At 43.9% G+C, this 16,734-nt stretch overlaps 1 protein-coding gene across 3 annotated transcripts in view; it reads right to left on the reverse strand.

Annotated features, from left to right (window-relative positions):
* Positions 1 to 16,734, reverse strand: part of NME7 (NME/NM23 family member 7) — a 154,396-nt gene that overhangs the window by 37,468 nt on the left and 100,194 nt on the right. For all 3 annotated transcript variants that reach the window (XM_019476132.2, XM_006271809.3, XM_014603932.3), the window contains exon 10: positions 14,316 to 14,417. In XM_019476132.2, coding sequence (XP_019331677.1) covers positions 14,316 to 14,417 — 102 coding nt within the window. The remainder of the gene's footprint in view (positions 1 to 14,315; positions 14,418 to 16,734) is intronic.

Here is a 16,734-nt window from a genome sequence, read left to right on the forward strand (position 1 = left end):
TTTATCCGCCCTGGGCTGCCTGTTATGCGGCCCTCAATGGCTTGCTAAAACTCAGTAAGTGGCCCTCCGCCCAAAATAATTGCCTGCCCCTGGGCTAGAGAGTTGGCTGAAAGATTCAAACTGACGCAAAGGCTTGGGGGTGTTTCCAGATGGGCTTTGGGTGCTGCCCTGACTCCAGGGTATCATTTCTCTGGATGTGTGTCAGAGTATGAAAGGCCCTCAGCCAATCTTAACCCTGAAAACTCCCTATTTTTCTCCAAGCTCTGAGTGCCTTGACTCCCCTACTTTTGTTAGAAACAGGAAAGGCAGCTCTGCCTAGCTTGAGGATGAGTGTAAGGAACTCAGGGGAAAAATTAGTACAGTCCGTGGTGTAGACCCTGGGGGAAGAAAGCCAGCAACAGTGAGACAGAAAGATTAGCTTAGTTGTTGTGAGGGCAGGTGACACCTCACTCAGGCAGACGTCTATAACCCACTTAAATGCACTAGATAACAGATATTTTGGGAAGAAACAACCGTACCTTCATAGGGATATGTGATGCCATTGGTGCTGGGCACTACAGAAAAAGACAGACAAGATGGAGTGATTTAGCAACTGGAAAAGGGGAAAGAAAAGAATTAGCAGCAAAGAAGTGGAATATGGCCAGACCCCAGTACCAGAAACCACTGGGTGGTTATCAGGGAACTCTTCAATAAGCTAAAAATCACAAAAAGGAAGCTTATAAGAGGAAGAAACTTGGACAAACAACTAGGGAGGAGTATAAGGGTATTACTCGGGCATGCACGGATGAAGTCAGGAAGGCCAAAGTGCAATTAGAGTTGCAGCTAGCAATGGACATGAAGGGTACAAAGGAGGGTTTCTACAAGTACACCAGTAACAAGAGGAGGATCAGGGAAAGTGTGGGTCCCTTACTGAATAGGGAAGGCAACTTTGTGACAGAGGATGCAGAAAAGGCTTAAGTGCTTAGTGCTCTTCCCAGAGCCATCCATCCTAGCCTTCAGACAAGCACTGAACCTCGCCAACCTCATCACCAGAAGCAAACTTCCTCAACCCCAGAACACACCAAAAGGATCCAGACCGTGCCATGACAAGAAATGCAAAACCTGCCCCCACATCTCCACCACCTCCACTATTACTACACCGATCTTACAGCTGCACCTCCAGGAATGTAGTATACCTCATCCAATGCACCAAATGCCCTGATGGAAGATATGTAGGAGAGACCAGACAACAACTGCGCACTAGAATGAACGCACACCGGAAATCCATCAAAGACAGAAATACCCGATTACCGGTGGGGGCACATTTCTCACAGGAGGGCCACTCTCTCTCCAATCTCTCAGTCCTGATCCTCAAGGGAAATTTACACAACACATCTCAGAGACGAGCCTATGACCTCCATTTCATCAACCTGCTGGATACTAGAGATCATGGACTAAACATAGACATTGGATTTTTGATACATTACAATCTGCCTGGCAACTGACTCCCCAGCCCAGCCCAGCCCCTGGCTTCTTTACTTTTCATTCCATCCAGGAAGAGCACGCAGCAACTGCTGCAGCGTCCTTAGCCTGACAAAGGGTTTTTGAACCCGAAAGCTTGCTTAATAACTATTCTCCAACCATTTGGGTTGGTCTAATAAAAGATATCAAATTCACCCAAGGAACCTGAAGTGCTCAATGCCTTCTTTGCCTCTGTCTTCACAGGCAAGGTCAGCTCCTAGACTACTGAACCTGGCAGCACAGTTTTGGGAGAAGGGGAGCAGCCAACTGTAGCAAAAGAACAGGCTGGGACTATTTAGAAAAGCTGGATATATACAAGTCTATGGGGCTGGATGGGATGCACTCAAGGATGCTGAGGGAGTTGGCCATTGTGACTTCAGAGCCATTCGCCATCATCTTTGAAAACTCATGGTGATCAGGAGAGGTCCTGGACAATTGGAAAAAGGCAAATATGGTGCCCATATTTAAGAAAGGGAAAAGGGAAGATTTAGGAAACTGCAGACCAGTCAGCCTCACCTCAGTTGCTGGAAAAATCATGGAAAAAGGTTCTCAAGGAAACCTTTCTAAGTACTTAGAGGAGATGAAAGTGATCAAGAACAGTCAGCATGGATTCACCAAGGGTAAATGATTCCTGGCCAACCTGATTGCCTTCTATGATGAGATGACTGGCTCTGTAGATGCAGGTATACCTTGACTTTAGCAAGGCTTTTGATACGGTATCCCACAACATTCTTGCAGGCAAGCTAAGGAAGTACGGGTGGACCAATGGAGTGTAAGGTGGACAGAGAACTGGCTGGATCATCAGGCTCAGAGGGTAGTAGTCAATGGCTCAATGTCTAGTTGGCAGCCGGTATCAAGTACAGTGCACCAGGGGTTGGTCCTGGGGCTGGTTTTATTCAGTATCTTCATCAATGACCTGGAAAATGGTACAGAGCTCACCCTCAGCAAGTTTGCAGATGACACCAAATTGTGGGGCATAGTGAATACACTGGAGGATAGGGTTAGTATTCAGAGAGAGCTAGACAAATTGGGGGACTGGACCAAAAGAAATCTCATGAAGTTCAATAAGGACAAGTGCAAAGTCCTGTACTTAGGTGGGAACAATCCCATGCACTGGTACAGGCTGGGTGCTGACTGGCTGGGCAGCAGCTCTGCAGAAAAGGACCTGGGGGTTACATTGGACAATAAGCTGCATATGAGTCAACAGTGTGCCCTTGTTGTCAAGAAGGTTAATGGCATACTGGGCTGCATTGGTAGATATTTTGCCAGCAGATCAAGGGAAATAATTATTCCCCTCTATTCTGCACTGGTGAGGCCACATGTGGAACACTGTGTCCAGGTTTGGGGCTCCCACTACAGAAAGGATGTGGACAAATTGGAGAGTCCAGTAGAGGGCAACAAAAATGGTTAGGGGACTGGGGGTCATGATTTATGAGGAAAGACTGAGGGAACTGGGCTTATTTAGTCTGCAGAAGAGAAGACTGAGTGGAAATTTAATAGCAGCCTTTAACTACCTGAACTGGGATTTGAAAGGAGATGGAGCTGGGCTGTTCTCAGTGGTGACCGATGACAGAACAAGGAGCAATGGTCTCAAGTTGCAGCAGGGGAGGTTTGGGTTAGATATTAGGAAGAACATGCTTACTAGGAGGGAAGTAAAACACTGCAACAGGTTACCCAGAGAGGTGGTGAAATCTCTGTCCTTGGAGGTTTTTAAGACCCAGCTAAACAAAGCCTTGGCTGAGATGTAGTTGGGGATGGTCCTGCTTTGAGCAGGGAGTTGGACTAGATGGCCTCCTGAGGTCCCTTCCAGTCCTCATTTTCTATGATTCTATGAAGAAGGAAGAAGTTACCCCACCATCATCCCTCACTGTAGGTAACATGTTTCATCCCAGTGTTTCTCAGGAGGCAAAGCGTAATAACGGTCATTACCTTATCATGGAATTACTGGTATTGATGTCTGTTAAATCTAGTCCAATAACTATGTCACACAGGATTTTGTGCTCCTAAGAGGGTTCTGGCCTGACAGGTTTTGAGCCTCTTTCCAGGGGACAAGTACAGATGAGCAACAGCACCAGTTTTCCCCCACTCTGCCCTTGGCAGTATGCCTCAGTCATGACTTGGATGAATTGGTCCTAGGATGGGAACAGGAATGATGTCTCCCGCATTCATTCAGTCTTCAATCTCACCAATGAGACTGTCAGCAAACCTCCAGGAAGATTTGCCACACAGGGACACCAGGTCATTTGGAATTGGTTTGGAGAGACACTGAGTAACTATCACATGGCAAAGGCTTCTGGGCACTACTAAACCACATCAGGCCACACTGAATGCAGAAATTGAAACTCAAAGGGTTCCTATACCAATACAATTCCCCAGAGGGGAAAGGTGGATTCTGGATAATATGCATGAAAGACAGACCTCTAACCAGGGCATCTTACACTGAATCAAGGTGGTAGATGCCTGCTAATATGTGGCACACCTCCATTAAGGTAAAACCGATTTAGGGGTTTTGTTGGCTGACTGAATTTGAGGAAGCTCAGGCAGGAGAAAGTGGAAGAAGTTGCAGAAGAGGCTGCAGAGTTAGCATTATCAACATGTCTGTTAGTAGGCAGGATGTAGATGCACCCAGTGTGTGGTGGACACAGCTTTGGCAAAGAGCAATAAAGAGCCAAGACTGCATCAGTCTGGCTCCTAGCATAGTTTAGAGCAGGCTCAGGGGTGCTCTAAACCTGGGCTGTTCAACTGGCAGCCCATGAGGAGTTAAATTGTTCCCCCTCCCTGGCTCCTGCCCAACCTACAATAGCAGTCAGAGCCTCTAGTCTCCTGCTCCCACTTCCTGCCCTTGCCTCAGGGGGCAGGCAGTGAAGCAGCACAGGAAGCTGAAGGTAAGCCTGGGGTGTGTGGTGTAGAGTAAGGAGGTGGAGGGGGTCTGAGGTGTGCAGTGCAATGGTGGGAGTTATGGGCGCACAGTGCAGTGGCAGAGGGAAGGCTGTGGGTATCCATTGCATGTGTGTTTGGGGCAGGGGGGAGGTGGGCACACAGTGAGGAATGGGGTTCATGGGCACACAGTGCAGCAGTGGGGCGGCAGGCATTCATGGTGTGCAGTATGTGTGGCACACAGTCTGGCTGCTTAGAAGATGAACAATCCTGCTCCAAATGACACCAACTGGTTATATGCCTCAGGGACTGGCTCTTCAGCTTAGGATCACTATAGCACCCTATTCTTCTAGCCACATCTCCCTCCTTTTTTATTATAACCCTAATAATCCTTATGTACTAAGGTGCAGAAGAGGAGGGAACAGAATAACGAAGAACGGAATCCTGGGTAGATCCACTGGCTTTACAGATTCTTTGTATTACCAGATCAGGAAAAGGGAACCACATGATAAAAACCAAACCATTAAGTCAGGTGGGGTAGGGGGCTATGGTGGTTTGAACTGAAAGGCTATGGCAGTTTGCATCACATTGTTATCAAACCTGCAGCCACTGGTATGGAAATTAAACACCAAAAGGACAACAAGTCAGATGCTTGACCCAAAATAACATTTTAGCAATTCAATCATGTCCTTTCCACTACAGACCTCAGACAGCATGACATAGTAACTGCTGCCTGTTATTGATCTGCTTGCTACTGTAGCTGACAATGGCCTGTGGTTGAATGATTTGTTTTTAAATCTTATTCAGGTTATCATAAGGGGTGATCAATGATACAAAATTCTGAATCAAAGAATTAGTTTCGTATACAGTATCCCACTTTAAACATATGAATGTAGTTCCCTGCAGACACTTAAACAATCACAGCTAGGGTGCAGAGGAATCCATTACGAAATAACAACAGTCAGTAGTAGGTAGAAAAAATGCTTAGTCACTTGACGTCCGTGTTCTTTTTACAGCTGTTGTTTTTGAGCATTAATGTAGGTGGGTTTGCATCTCAGAAAAGTCACCTAAATCAGCAGTTCTCAACCTTTTGCACCTTATGTCCCACCAACCATTTTATCAAAAAACGCTGGTCCCACCACAATAAAAACAAAACCCTACTTTTCTTCAGGAAATGTGTTTTTACATTTACATGCATTTTAGTATTAATCATGATTTTTTCAAGCGGGCAATGACTTGAAATCCCACCTACATGACCTTCGTGTCCCACTGATTGAGAAACACTGACCTAAATCAGCTGGGGCCAACTTCTTTGGCCCCACACCCTGCCCTAGTGCTACTTCAATCTCTTTCTCCTCCCTGACTGGCTGCTCTGCTTTCTACTCCCTGCTTGATCTGCTACTTTGCTTTCTGCTACCTGCCCTGTGCTCCATGCCAATCTGCTGCTCTGTTTTCTGCTCCCTGTCCTGTCTGCCACTGTCCCCTTCCAGTCTTTTGTGTACCACATACAGATGCTGTCCGTGCTACTTTTGGCATGCATGCCACAGACTGGCCACACCTGATACAGACCATGAACTTACAACTACATAAATGCCCAAAGGTATTTAGCACTCTTCCAAAAATTTCTGGCCTCAGTTAACAAAAAGTTCTCTGCACTTCCACATCATCTTCCATCCGAGAAATGCAAGGCCTTTGTAAATACTACTACAACCCTGAGGTGGGTCCTGTCATTATTCTCATTTCACAGATGCAGACAATGAGGTCCAGAAAAATGAAGCAACATGCCCAGGATCATACAGGGACGTCAGAGATAGAACTGGTAATAGAACCCAGTCCTCCTCGCTAAGCCATAAGGAATACCTTCTCTTTCAGCTGGTACACATGTAGGAGGAAAGAAAATAACCAAACTTGGTATTGCAATATTAAATTGGAGACTTTAAATCCTGAAAGGAAAGGAATTCAGCTTACGATTTCCTAGAGTTGCCTTAAATTCCTCTTAAACCTACTACACAAAGGCATTACAGCAGGACCAATCACTTGAATAACATTCCATAAGAGTGTTGTGACCTGCAACTCACAAACAGAAAACGTGTCAGCCACCTAAGCACAGCGCAAAAAGCCAGGAAACAAAGTTGAGTGTAGGCTACTGGTCCTGCACATACAAAGGTTCAGAGAACAAAAGGAAAGAGGTAACAATACTGAGCATTTTATATCTTAAAAGTACTTTAAAATCTTAACTATTGATGGCTGTGAAAACTTGGACAGTGCCTCTTGTACAAAAATGCAAGACAGTGACTGGGGCAAGACTGGATTGTGGTGACAAGTCTGCCACAAGAAAAATGTAGTCTCCGCTATGGCTACAACCCATTAGGCATAGAGAAAATGGAGCTTGTGGCACCCAAAACCAGACCCATGCGATAAAATAATGAGTGATGGTTCCTCTAAAAAGGAAAACTGTTGGCAGAGATCTGACACACTCATCACATGTGTATAGCCAAGCTAAGAAAGCAAGAGAGAGAGGCTGAGCTAGTATAACTAGAGAAGGCAAGGAAACTACATATACATTTCAATTGAACTAGCAACTGAAGAAGACAAAAGACTAAATATACATTTCAAGCAACACCTGTAAAAGGTGCACTGAATAAAGGAAAGATATCCTGTATGTGAAACACATCCTCATATTTCTCAAAATAGGTATCCAAATCTCAATCATTCAATGTCTGTCTGGAGTTTTGTAAATGGACCATCAACAGTACAAGCTATTGCAAATTTGCCCTACTGTTAAACAAATACCCAGAGATGGGTCTGGTAACCAATGTCTCCCGTTTAGACACTCAAGACCCATCATACTTAATTTCCAAGCTAGACAGTAACTGCAAGAAACACAAGACTTCACACCTGGACAAATCAAAAAACAGGAGCCAGGCAATTTAACAACTGCAACGTGATGGTCACCCTTGTCCTCCCTGTTTTGTTCGGACTTTAATTGACCAGCCATCAAGGAAAAATGCTTTGAAGCTATACGATTAAAACAGTATAAAAAGTGAGACAAAACTGCCAGCAAAGTGTGCAGTCCAGGAGAGATCAAGAAGCCATCCTGCACCCAGCCTATGAGTGAAAGCTGTGAAACCACACTCTGTGAAAGCTGTGAAGATAAGAACTACTTCTTGCCTGCTTGGGTAAAAATCTCTTGCAGATAAAATAGTACAAGGACTGTAATAGCTCATGTATTGAATATTAAGAAACAGTCTTTTTCTGTCATTTAGTTTTGTAGCTTTTTGGTAGTTATTAAAGCAAACCTTTCTGCTATTGGTAAACCAAGTGTTGTGTCAATTCTTTCATAGATTTCATAGACATTAGGGCTGGAAGGGACCTCGGAAGATCATCGAGTCCAGCCCCCCGCCCGAAGGGCAGGAAGTCAGCTGGGGTCATAGGATCCCAGCAAGATAAGAATCCAATTTACTCTTGAAGGTGTTCAATGTAGGTGCTTGAACCACCTCCGATGGCAGGCTATTCCAGACCTCAGGGCTCGGACAGTAAAGAAATTCTTCCTTATGTCCAGCCTGAAATGGTTTTGCAGTAGTTTGTAACCGTTCAACCTCGTCATCCCTTGGGGCGCTCTGGTGAACAAACGTTCCCCCAGATACAGGTGGTCACCCCTGATAAACATAGGTGGCCATCAGATCACCCCCGAGCCTGCGCTTTTCCAGGCTAAAGGGCCCCAGGGCTCTCAGCCTGTCTTCGTAAGGTCTGTTTTCCTGACCTCTGATCATGCGTGTGGCTCTTCTCTGGACTCTCTCAAGCTTCTCCACATCCTTTTTGAATTGTGGATCCCAAAACTGGACGCAGGACCCCAGCTGTGGCCTCACCAAGGCTGAGCCCAATGGGAGAATGACGTCCCGGGATTTCCTTGAGAAGCATCTATGGATGCAAGCCAGCGTTTTGGTCGCTTTACTAGCCACAGCATCACACTGCAGGCTCATGTTCATCTTGTGATCAATGATGACCCCCAAGTCTCTTTCCCCCCAAGGTGGAGAACCTTGTGTTTATCAGTGTTAAACACTATCAGGTTCTTGTTTGCCCATTTGCTGAGCCTGTCCAGGTCAGCCTGGATCGCCGTCCTGTCTTCAGGTGTGCATGCTTTGCCCCAAAGTTTGGTGTCCTCGGTGAACTTGGCCAGTCTGCTTCTGACTCCAATGTCCACATCATTAATGAAGATGTTGAACAATATGAGTCCAAGGACAGAGCCTTGGGGGACCCCACTGGTCACAGGGCACCATGAAGATTGATTTCCATCAATTACTACCTTCTGGGTCCGACCACAAAGCCAATTTCCCAGCCAGCGGATCGTGGTGGACCCAAGGCCACAATTGGCCAGTTTTGCCAAGAGGTGATTGTGGGATACCAGATCGAAGGCTTTTTTGAAGTGAAGATATATGACATCAATCTCCTCTCCCTTGTCCAGGTGATAGGTCAACTGGTCGTAGAAGGAAATGAGATTGGTTAAGCAAGACCTACCCTCAACAAACCCATGCTGGCTATCCCTTAAAGCACTAGGTTTAAAATCCAGTTTGTAAGCGCAACAACTATCACCACAGCAACCCTGAGGTCAGTAGCTATTTCACAGATCAAGAACCTGAACCAAAAGAGGGCAAAAGTGAAGTGAAACTTAGACCTATGTAGCAACAAACAGTGCTAACTCTTCCAGAGGCCAAAAATATACAAGCAAACAATGTGCAATTAAAACTACAATCCCAGCAGATTTCTGCAGAGAACAAATTCCCTAAGTGCCCTCCCCCATGCCCCAAAGCTCAGTGAGTGAATGCTTGTGCTAGGCCCTTGCTTCCTGACCCAGATGAGACAGCAAACATCCATCATTGCTGAAAACTTCCTTGTGTTGCTTGTCAGCCACATGGAGTTTCTTTCCCCAGCTCTCTCCCATACCCTACCTTATCCTCCTGTGCTTTGGCTGAATGGCTGTACTGCTAAGTGCAAAGTATTTTAATTTTTCAGCAGGTACAAGGTGGGTTTTTTATTATCATCATCATTATTAATATTAATAATAAACTTGGGTGACAGGTTAGCCGTGTGATTTCTCTTCCCTTCTAAGTGACATTGTAAAGCTACTGCTTGCTGCTTTATGTTCTAGATTCAGCATTAAGGGCGCTGACAAATGTGAATGTCCCCACTCTAACTCATGGAACTTTATATAAAGCACCATGAGTTTAAAGCACACCCCCCTGACTGAACAGACTTGTCTGTTGGGTGGGGGATGGGAGGGGGGTTAATGAGGGTTAATTTGTCACGTGATTGGCCACCTTTAAAGTGTTCTGCAGCTGTTTACGTGTGTCCCAGCACAATTGCAGAGCACTTCTAGGGGGCTGATCGCACGGCAGATTTAACTTCTGTCTGGGTCCTTTAATGAATCCTTTAACCTATTCATCTAGCTTTTGACTGTAGCCACCTCTTTGCAATTATTATGTTGTCAATTCAACAAGATCAGTGAGTCATGAGTCTCTCTCTACCCTTTACAAGCACAAATACTAAACTTCTTTTAAAACCCAACTCAGTTTATAAGCATCTTCCTAAGATATAGGGTTTTATTTCCTTTTAAAACAGATTAAAACCCTAGATTTTTATTTTTTTTCTTTTAAATGTTTCTTTCTTGGGTAAATGATAAAAAATTGATGATCTATAGTTAAAATCAACTCCTTTCAAGAAGCAACTATTCTTTCTAGGTTCCAAAAAACCTAGTCATATTGTTGGGCCACAAGCCACAGTGTCCCCAGCCTGGCTAGGGAAGATGCTGATATAAAGTTATACTTGCCCAGTAAGGGATGGATTAAAAAAGTTCCAGAGAACATGAACTGTTGAACCATGAGCTAGTTTTGAGGGTTGGAGCATACCCAGATGGTTCAAAGTTTCAGCAGAAAGCCTGTGAGGTGAATGTTGCAATTCACCTGCATGAGAGTCATGTGCATGAAGGTGTGATTGGATGTCCAAGTGATTGACAGATGTCTGTCAACTGTGTGTATAAAGGGAGCAGGTCTGAGGGATCTGTGTTCCCTGTGTGTGGATGTTGTTCCCTGAGATTTGCCTGTGAAAGTGAGTGAGAGTCCCGGGGGACTAATAACTCATGTCTTGCTGTGCAATTGGTGGGTGCATGCCTGGAGGGCCCAGGGGTGGTCAACAGCCAATGTGGTCTAGTACATGTAGGTATCCCATATGCACAGTAAGCAGTGGCAGGGAATCAGTGGCTGGCTGAGCTGTGTGAGTGCAGAGTGAGGGTCCGGGAAGACCAAGACCTCTATTGTGATGGCTGGAGGATAAGTCAGGGTTGAGTGGCTGGAGGAGTAGCCAGTCTCCTGTCTGTGTGTGGAAGTTGAACATGGCTGGAGGCCCTGGAAGGCCAAAGGCCAGTGTGCTTCAGTGAATGCCCGAGGTGACAGCAAATCGAAGGATGACTGAGCCTCAGTGAGTGAATGCAGAGTGGGTGCAAGCCTGAGAGGCTAATATCCCCTTTGTGTGCTCCTTGTATTGAGGCTGGGAGGTGCAGCCACAGTATCTGCTAGCTGTGAAAGAGCTTGATATTGCTCTCTGGTGCCTTCTCTGGTTTGTATTATTGTTGTTGGTTACACTGGGATTGTACTGTTGTTGATAAAGGGGATTGTATTGAATTGCTGTTAGTATTGTTGATCTTGCTGTTGTTGTTAATATAGTTGTGATTACTCCTCTACCCGGTGTTGGTGTCATTTACTAATTAATGCGCTCATAGCATCAAACTGGGGCCAGGCTGTAGGCCAATAGTCCGATGAGAGATAAGCCACCCACCATTTCTTTCCCTGAGACATACTCTTCAAGGATTAATGCCCCTCATTAGTATGATTAAGAGTTTGCCTCAACAATATACACCTGAATTCCTTTTTGCTATAGTGTCTCCCAAATATTTTAATCATGTAGACAGTGAAGACCAGTAATTCCAAAAAGATCATTTTGGAAATGCATTGCCATGCACCAATAATAGCTGACCTGATGATTTGTTGCACATATATTGGTTTGAAATCTCTGTGGAATAAAGCTATCCACTTGTGCAGATAGAAAACCAGTAGAGCCACCCATCAGCCAAATAAAATCACTGACAAAAGAGGTCAGATTATACGAATGCTCCTTACAACACTCCCCAAAAGGCACAAACACTCTGGTTCTGAGAACATCAAGGAAGAAAAAAGTCCCAGAGATGTGGGCTTTTAGCTGATTGGACATGGCTGGCTTTCTTATAGAAGCAAGAAGTAGCAATACTACCAAGTACAATGGGATGTAAGAGGAGATGCAGGCTCTGAGGCAGCTGTATCCTAAAGCACTTAGGTATAATATACTCACAGCAACACAGCACACTTAGGAAGAGAGCAGCAGCACCTTCATAACCTGAATCCTCCATATGGTTTTCAAAGCAGCTCCAAGCAAAGCCTATTCACCAGTCCAGGCTGGAGGTGCTAAATGTACAGATTTATTTATTTTTAATGTTATGTATTCCAGGCCAAATTAGCCAAAAAGAATTCCAAATCCAAGAGTCCAGAACCATAAGTGGCCCTACTACTGGCAAACATCCTCCACCCCCATCTGGAGCTTCAGATGTTTCCAAAACCTTTGGTGGGCATCCTACTTGCAGGTCCAAGCCCCCAAGTTTTGTCCTCAGCTGTAAGGCCCCAGGGGCAAGCCAGGAAGGAGTCTTTCATTTACATAAAGTGGGCTTAAAACCAAGACTGTCCCACTCTAGCAGCTGCGTAGGAGGTTTACTATACTATACTATACATTACTTTGGCAGGTACTATCCCCATGCCAGGAGAGTGGTCTTCCCCAGGAGCAACTAAGAAGACCACCTTCGTGGTCATGGTGTTTCCCTTGCCAGGCAAGCAGAGCTTATGCTTGATCTGAGCCCACAAGAGGCCAAGAAGTGCTTTACTGGAAGAAGCAGTGAGTTACTTTGACCTGGCTCTGCAGCATCTGTACAGATCAGGCACTCCAGCAGGGCTTTTTGGCGATTTTATCTAATAGCTGATAGCTGTGCAGGAGTGCACAGAGTTTAAAGTAAAGTGCCATTTTTTTTTTTTAATGTCTGCGAGTAGCCTAAGTGACAGCGAGTCTATGACATCACAGGCATTGGCATCCCAGATTTACCTCTCTTTTTCCTGTGTTGACACGAGATATCTCCCAGATTGAGAACAGGTAACTTAAGAACATGCTTCATGAATGGTTGGAGAAGGTAGCTGGAGGGATACTGCTAAACACCATGATTTAACAAACCTTATGCTATTTAATTCCTGCTCTGCTGTGCTCTGCTTTGCTTCAAAGGGAACACTTCTCTCTCCTGATTTTGGTCTGCATACAGGAGGTGTACAATAATATTTCCCCTGACTGTTTGAGGCCCCCAGAATTCTGATTAATACCATGAAGGTATTAGCTTATTACTATTATGCAAATTGCTGTATCACAAATCCCTTTGTGTTGGTGTGTAACCACCTCTGCGGACAAGGCCTCTGTCATTTCCCAGCATACCAAAAAACAATAGTGGGTACTTGAATCTCAGTGGCTACTGAAATGGGTACAGTTTGGCACCAGGGGCTAGCTGAGGCCTAGGCAAACCAGTTATGCCAGTTCTGTCTGCAAAGGGCTTGGAATTTGTAGTTACTAAAGACTGAACAATGGAAGTTGAGGGAGGGAGCAGCCTAAGAGACATACAGACATATCTATCTCAGAGACATACAGAAAGGACTGAACAGCAGAGGCAAAGCAATGGCTTTTGTGACAGGGAGAGCCCATTTTAGCTGTGAGACCAGACAAGCTCAAAGACAAACCAAGATCTGACTGTTGAACAGGGACAGGTGCTGTAATGTTTGTGAATATCTGATTTCACTAGTATTGTCCAAAGAAGTTAAACCAAACCAGAGTGAAGATGAAAAGTATATGGAAACAAAAATTAAATAAAAACACAACCCCAATCTTCCACAGTTTTCAAGAGACCACAAACCTTTGAAAAGCAGCTTTCAGGATAAACACGGGAACACTGTACTGTACTGCATGTACTGCTGCTGAATGATGCGACTAACCTTCAGTTAATTCACAGTCAGATAACAGGGGTTTATGCTCTGCTGATATTACCACAGCTCAATACAGGATATGGAACATTTAACATGGACATATGGAAAAGTAATTAAAATTAGGCAGAAGTGTTTGAATAACTCTGTCAATTTGTTGTAGTAGTTGGAAGTGCAATATACTGTAAAATACTTTGGACTGGAAACTTCAAACCAATATGTAACCAAAACAACACCCTGTAACATTTAATTATAAAGCCCTGACTGCAGGGCCTGAAAACTGTATGGCTCTAACCTAGTATATTTTGCCTGCAGCATATTGTTTTTTCAGTAAAAAATAGTAAGCTCCTGGAGAAAAAAAACACAGTGTCTAACTGTGTCTACTGCTGAGGATTAATAAATAAATAATAAAACCCAGTTACATGAGATTACGAGCAGGCTCACAAAACACTATGACTGATTCTTCTCTCCAACCAGAGGATTCTCTCAGACTTCAGCAGAGAAACATCTCATTTATACTGGTGCAAGAAAGGAATCAGCTCATTACATTTTCATACTTATTCTAGTGCTGTGCAGTCCCTGGTAATTGTTTTAATTGATTTCACCTATTGTTTTGGCATTGTATTACATGGCTACTCAAGATCAGTGGAGGTGCCTACAGCTGCAGATTTTTACCCTGCCTTGTTTAGTGTTTGGCCTCAAGCAATGGCAGTGGTCAATGCCTAAATGCTTCAAAGGAAAATGAAAAAGCGTTCTGCAGCCATGCAATGCTACAACTTTAAGTGTGATAGCGCCGAACCTTAATTTTTCAAATATTTCTCTTTACTTCAACAAATGACTTACAGGATCAGAGGGCCCACAGAAGTCTCTGAATATTTTTGGAGGATTAGGCTGAATGATCTCTAGTGCTATACAAGGACCCAAGCACAGTTCTGTGACCATCTCCTGGAAGAGGAAAGCAAATTGGAATTGGTTAGTGTATTGCTGAATGTTCTATTTCACCTGAAAACAAACAAGACCAGGGATTATCAGGAAATATTTCCTCTAGGAAAAACAGATGCAGGAAATGATGACGGTTACCATCACCATCCTCATTTGATGAAATTGATTTACATTTTGTTGCTTAAGTTCACAACAGAGGGATCAAGTTGGATTCCCTTTTTCTTTAGGATACCGAAGTAGTAACAGAGATCAAAATGTTTTTATTCCTTTGTCTTTGGTCTGCTACCATTACTTTTCAACCTGGATTCTGCCATAGCAAGCTATAACTCTACCTGCTTCACACTGAATATTATATTTAGGGCTAACCCTGAAGATCATCCAAAATCTTTAGCTGGTACAGAATGCAGTAGGCTACTATCACTGCATCCTGTGGGGAACACATTATGTTGTCTATTTTTGCTTCTGGGTTCTTTCCAAATCAAACTATTGTTTTTAGTTTATAAAGGTGCATCACATGTCTTAGGTCATTGAAGATTCAAGATAATGTTTGTAGCTGTGAAATTAATGGAAGCGGGGCTCACATCAGGGAGTGGAGTGGAAACTGGGAATGCCTTAGAGTACCTATACACAGGCTCCTTCATGTTCTAATTAGAATGCTCCAGCATTGCTGCAGCATCGTGTGTAATAAGCCCCAACGTATTTTAAGTGTCCTCAGAGCACTTTATGTAAACCTCATTGAACGAGGTTCACATAAAGCATCTCACAGCCATTTTTAAATGGGCAGAGACTTAATACATACTCTGCAGCATTTTAATTAGAGCAGTTGCTCAGTAACCGCTCTAATTAACACCCCACCACCACCTTCAAGCACATGTATAGGTAGCTGTCAAGACTTCCTTTCTGCATACATGTTACAACAGCAGCTGAGACCAGCTTCTTGGCACTGTTTCTTTTCACTATGGGTCCTTGACTCTGGAATATACTGTCAGCTAATTGTGCCTTCTGCCAGCCAGTTTAGTGCGACCCACAGCCACTTGTCTTTTGAGGCTAAAAACAAAACCTAAAAAAACCAGGTCCTTTATTTGGAGTCTTCCTTTAACTCAAAAATATTTGGACCTCCATGCCCACTACCTTCAACAAAGGAAATAAAAAAAAAAAATAAGGTTGTCTTTTTCAGTTCAGGCCATAACAATTCACCAGATTGTCTCAGCAGCAACCACCTCTTTAAATCTCTCTCTCAACTAGGGCCCTTAAAATGTTCCCACGTTGGTATGTACCCACCTGGGCTTCATCTGCACCTCATGTTTAACAGTGCTAGCTTTGCCGCCTTGATCCTTAGATGATCTCTACACCTTGTCACAAAGCTTTCCTTTATTCTTTTACTATTGGAATATCAGAACTTTAATATCACTGTGACAAGTTCATCTGTTCTCCAAGGCTCTTTTTTATTGGATTGGAGGGTGCCAGAATAATGAGAGTGTGTGTGAGTTTTGGGAAGTAAGCTTTAAGTGTAGGCATTCTGTCGTTTGTTAATGAGTTTTACAGGTTGTAAGGCCTGGAACTGGAATAAACAAATGAACTGAAACTGATGAAAAAAGAGGAAGAGAGGAGACATCAAAATGAAGTAAGGTAAGGAAGGGAGGACAAGCTAAGCTATTAATCCTGTTACTCAGATACCAGTTCTTTGTAGGTCAGCCCCAGGGGCAAACTGGTAAACAAGGAAGCAAGGAGGGTGGCAAAAGAACATGGACCATGTATATCCTGGGATTTGAGGATTATAATTAAGGCTACAAATGTACAGACAAAGTCAAACACCATTATATAAGGTGACGGTAACATTCCAATGAACTTCCTTTTGAGATCATGGGTAAAACTTTGCCCTTCTGAAAAAATTGAGGGCAGTATTTCACCCTAAAACTGTTATTGTCAGGATGTTCACAGAAGTGACAGGTACAGATCACCCGGACAAATATAATCTGACCTTGTTCCATGCTCTACAAAGAAAGATTAAAAAAAACAGAATTCCAAGAAAAGTCTTGTTAGTGCCATCTACTGGCTCTTAATGACAGGTCAAAGGATAGCACACACTCCCGTTAACAAGCAATAAACTGCCATAAAGCTGCTACTAATCTGAAGGATTTGCTCAAATCCTTTCACACAAAATAACTGCTAATAAGGAAAAGTGGAAAAAATGGGCTTGAACTCATAGACTTGTGTCAACTAAATTCGTCCCAGCAGGCAGATAGTTGGTCTTCTTGATCCTCTACTCTATTCAGCCCACATGTACAGTCAGCAATAGCATGTGACAAAGAGTGATGTT

Source organism: Alligator mississippiensis, chromosome 1 (assembly GCF_030867095.1).
Source record: "Alligator mississippiensis isolate rAllMis1 chromosome 1, rAllMis1, whole genome shotgun sequence".
NCBI lineage: Eukaryota > Metazoa > Chordata > Crocodylia > Alligatoridae > Alligator > Alligator mississippiensis.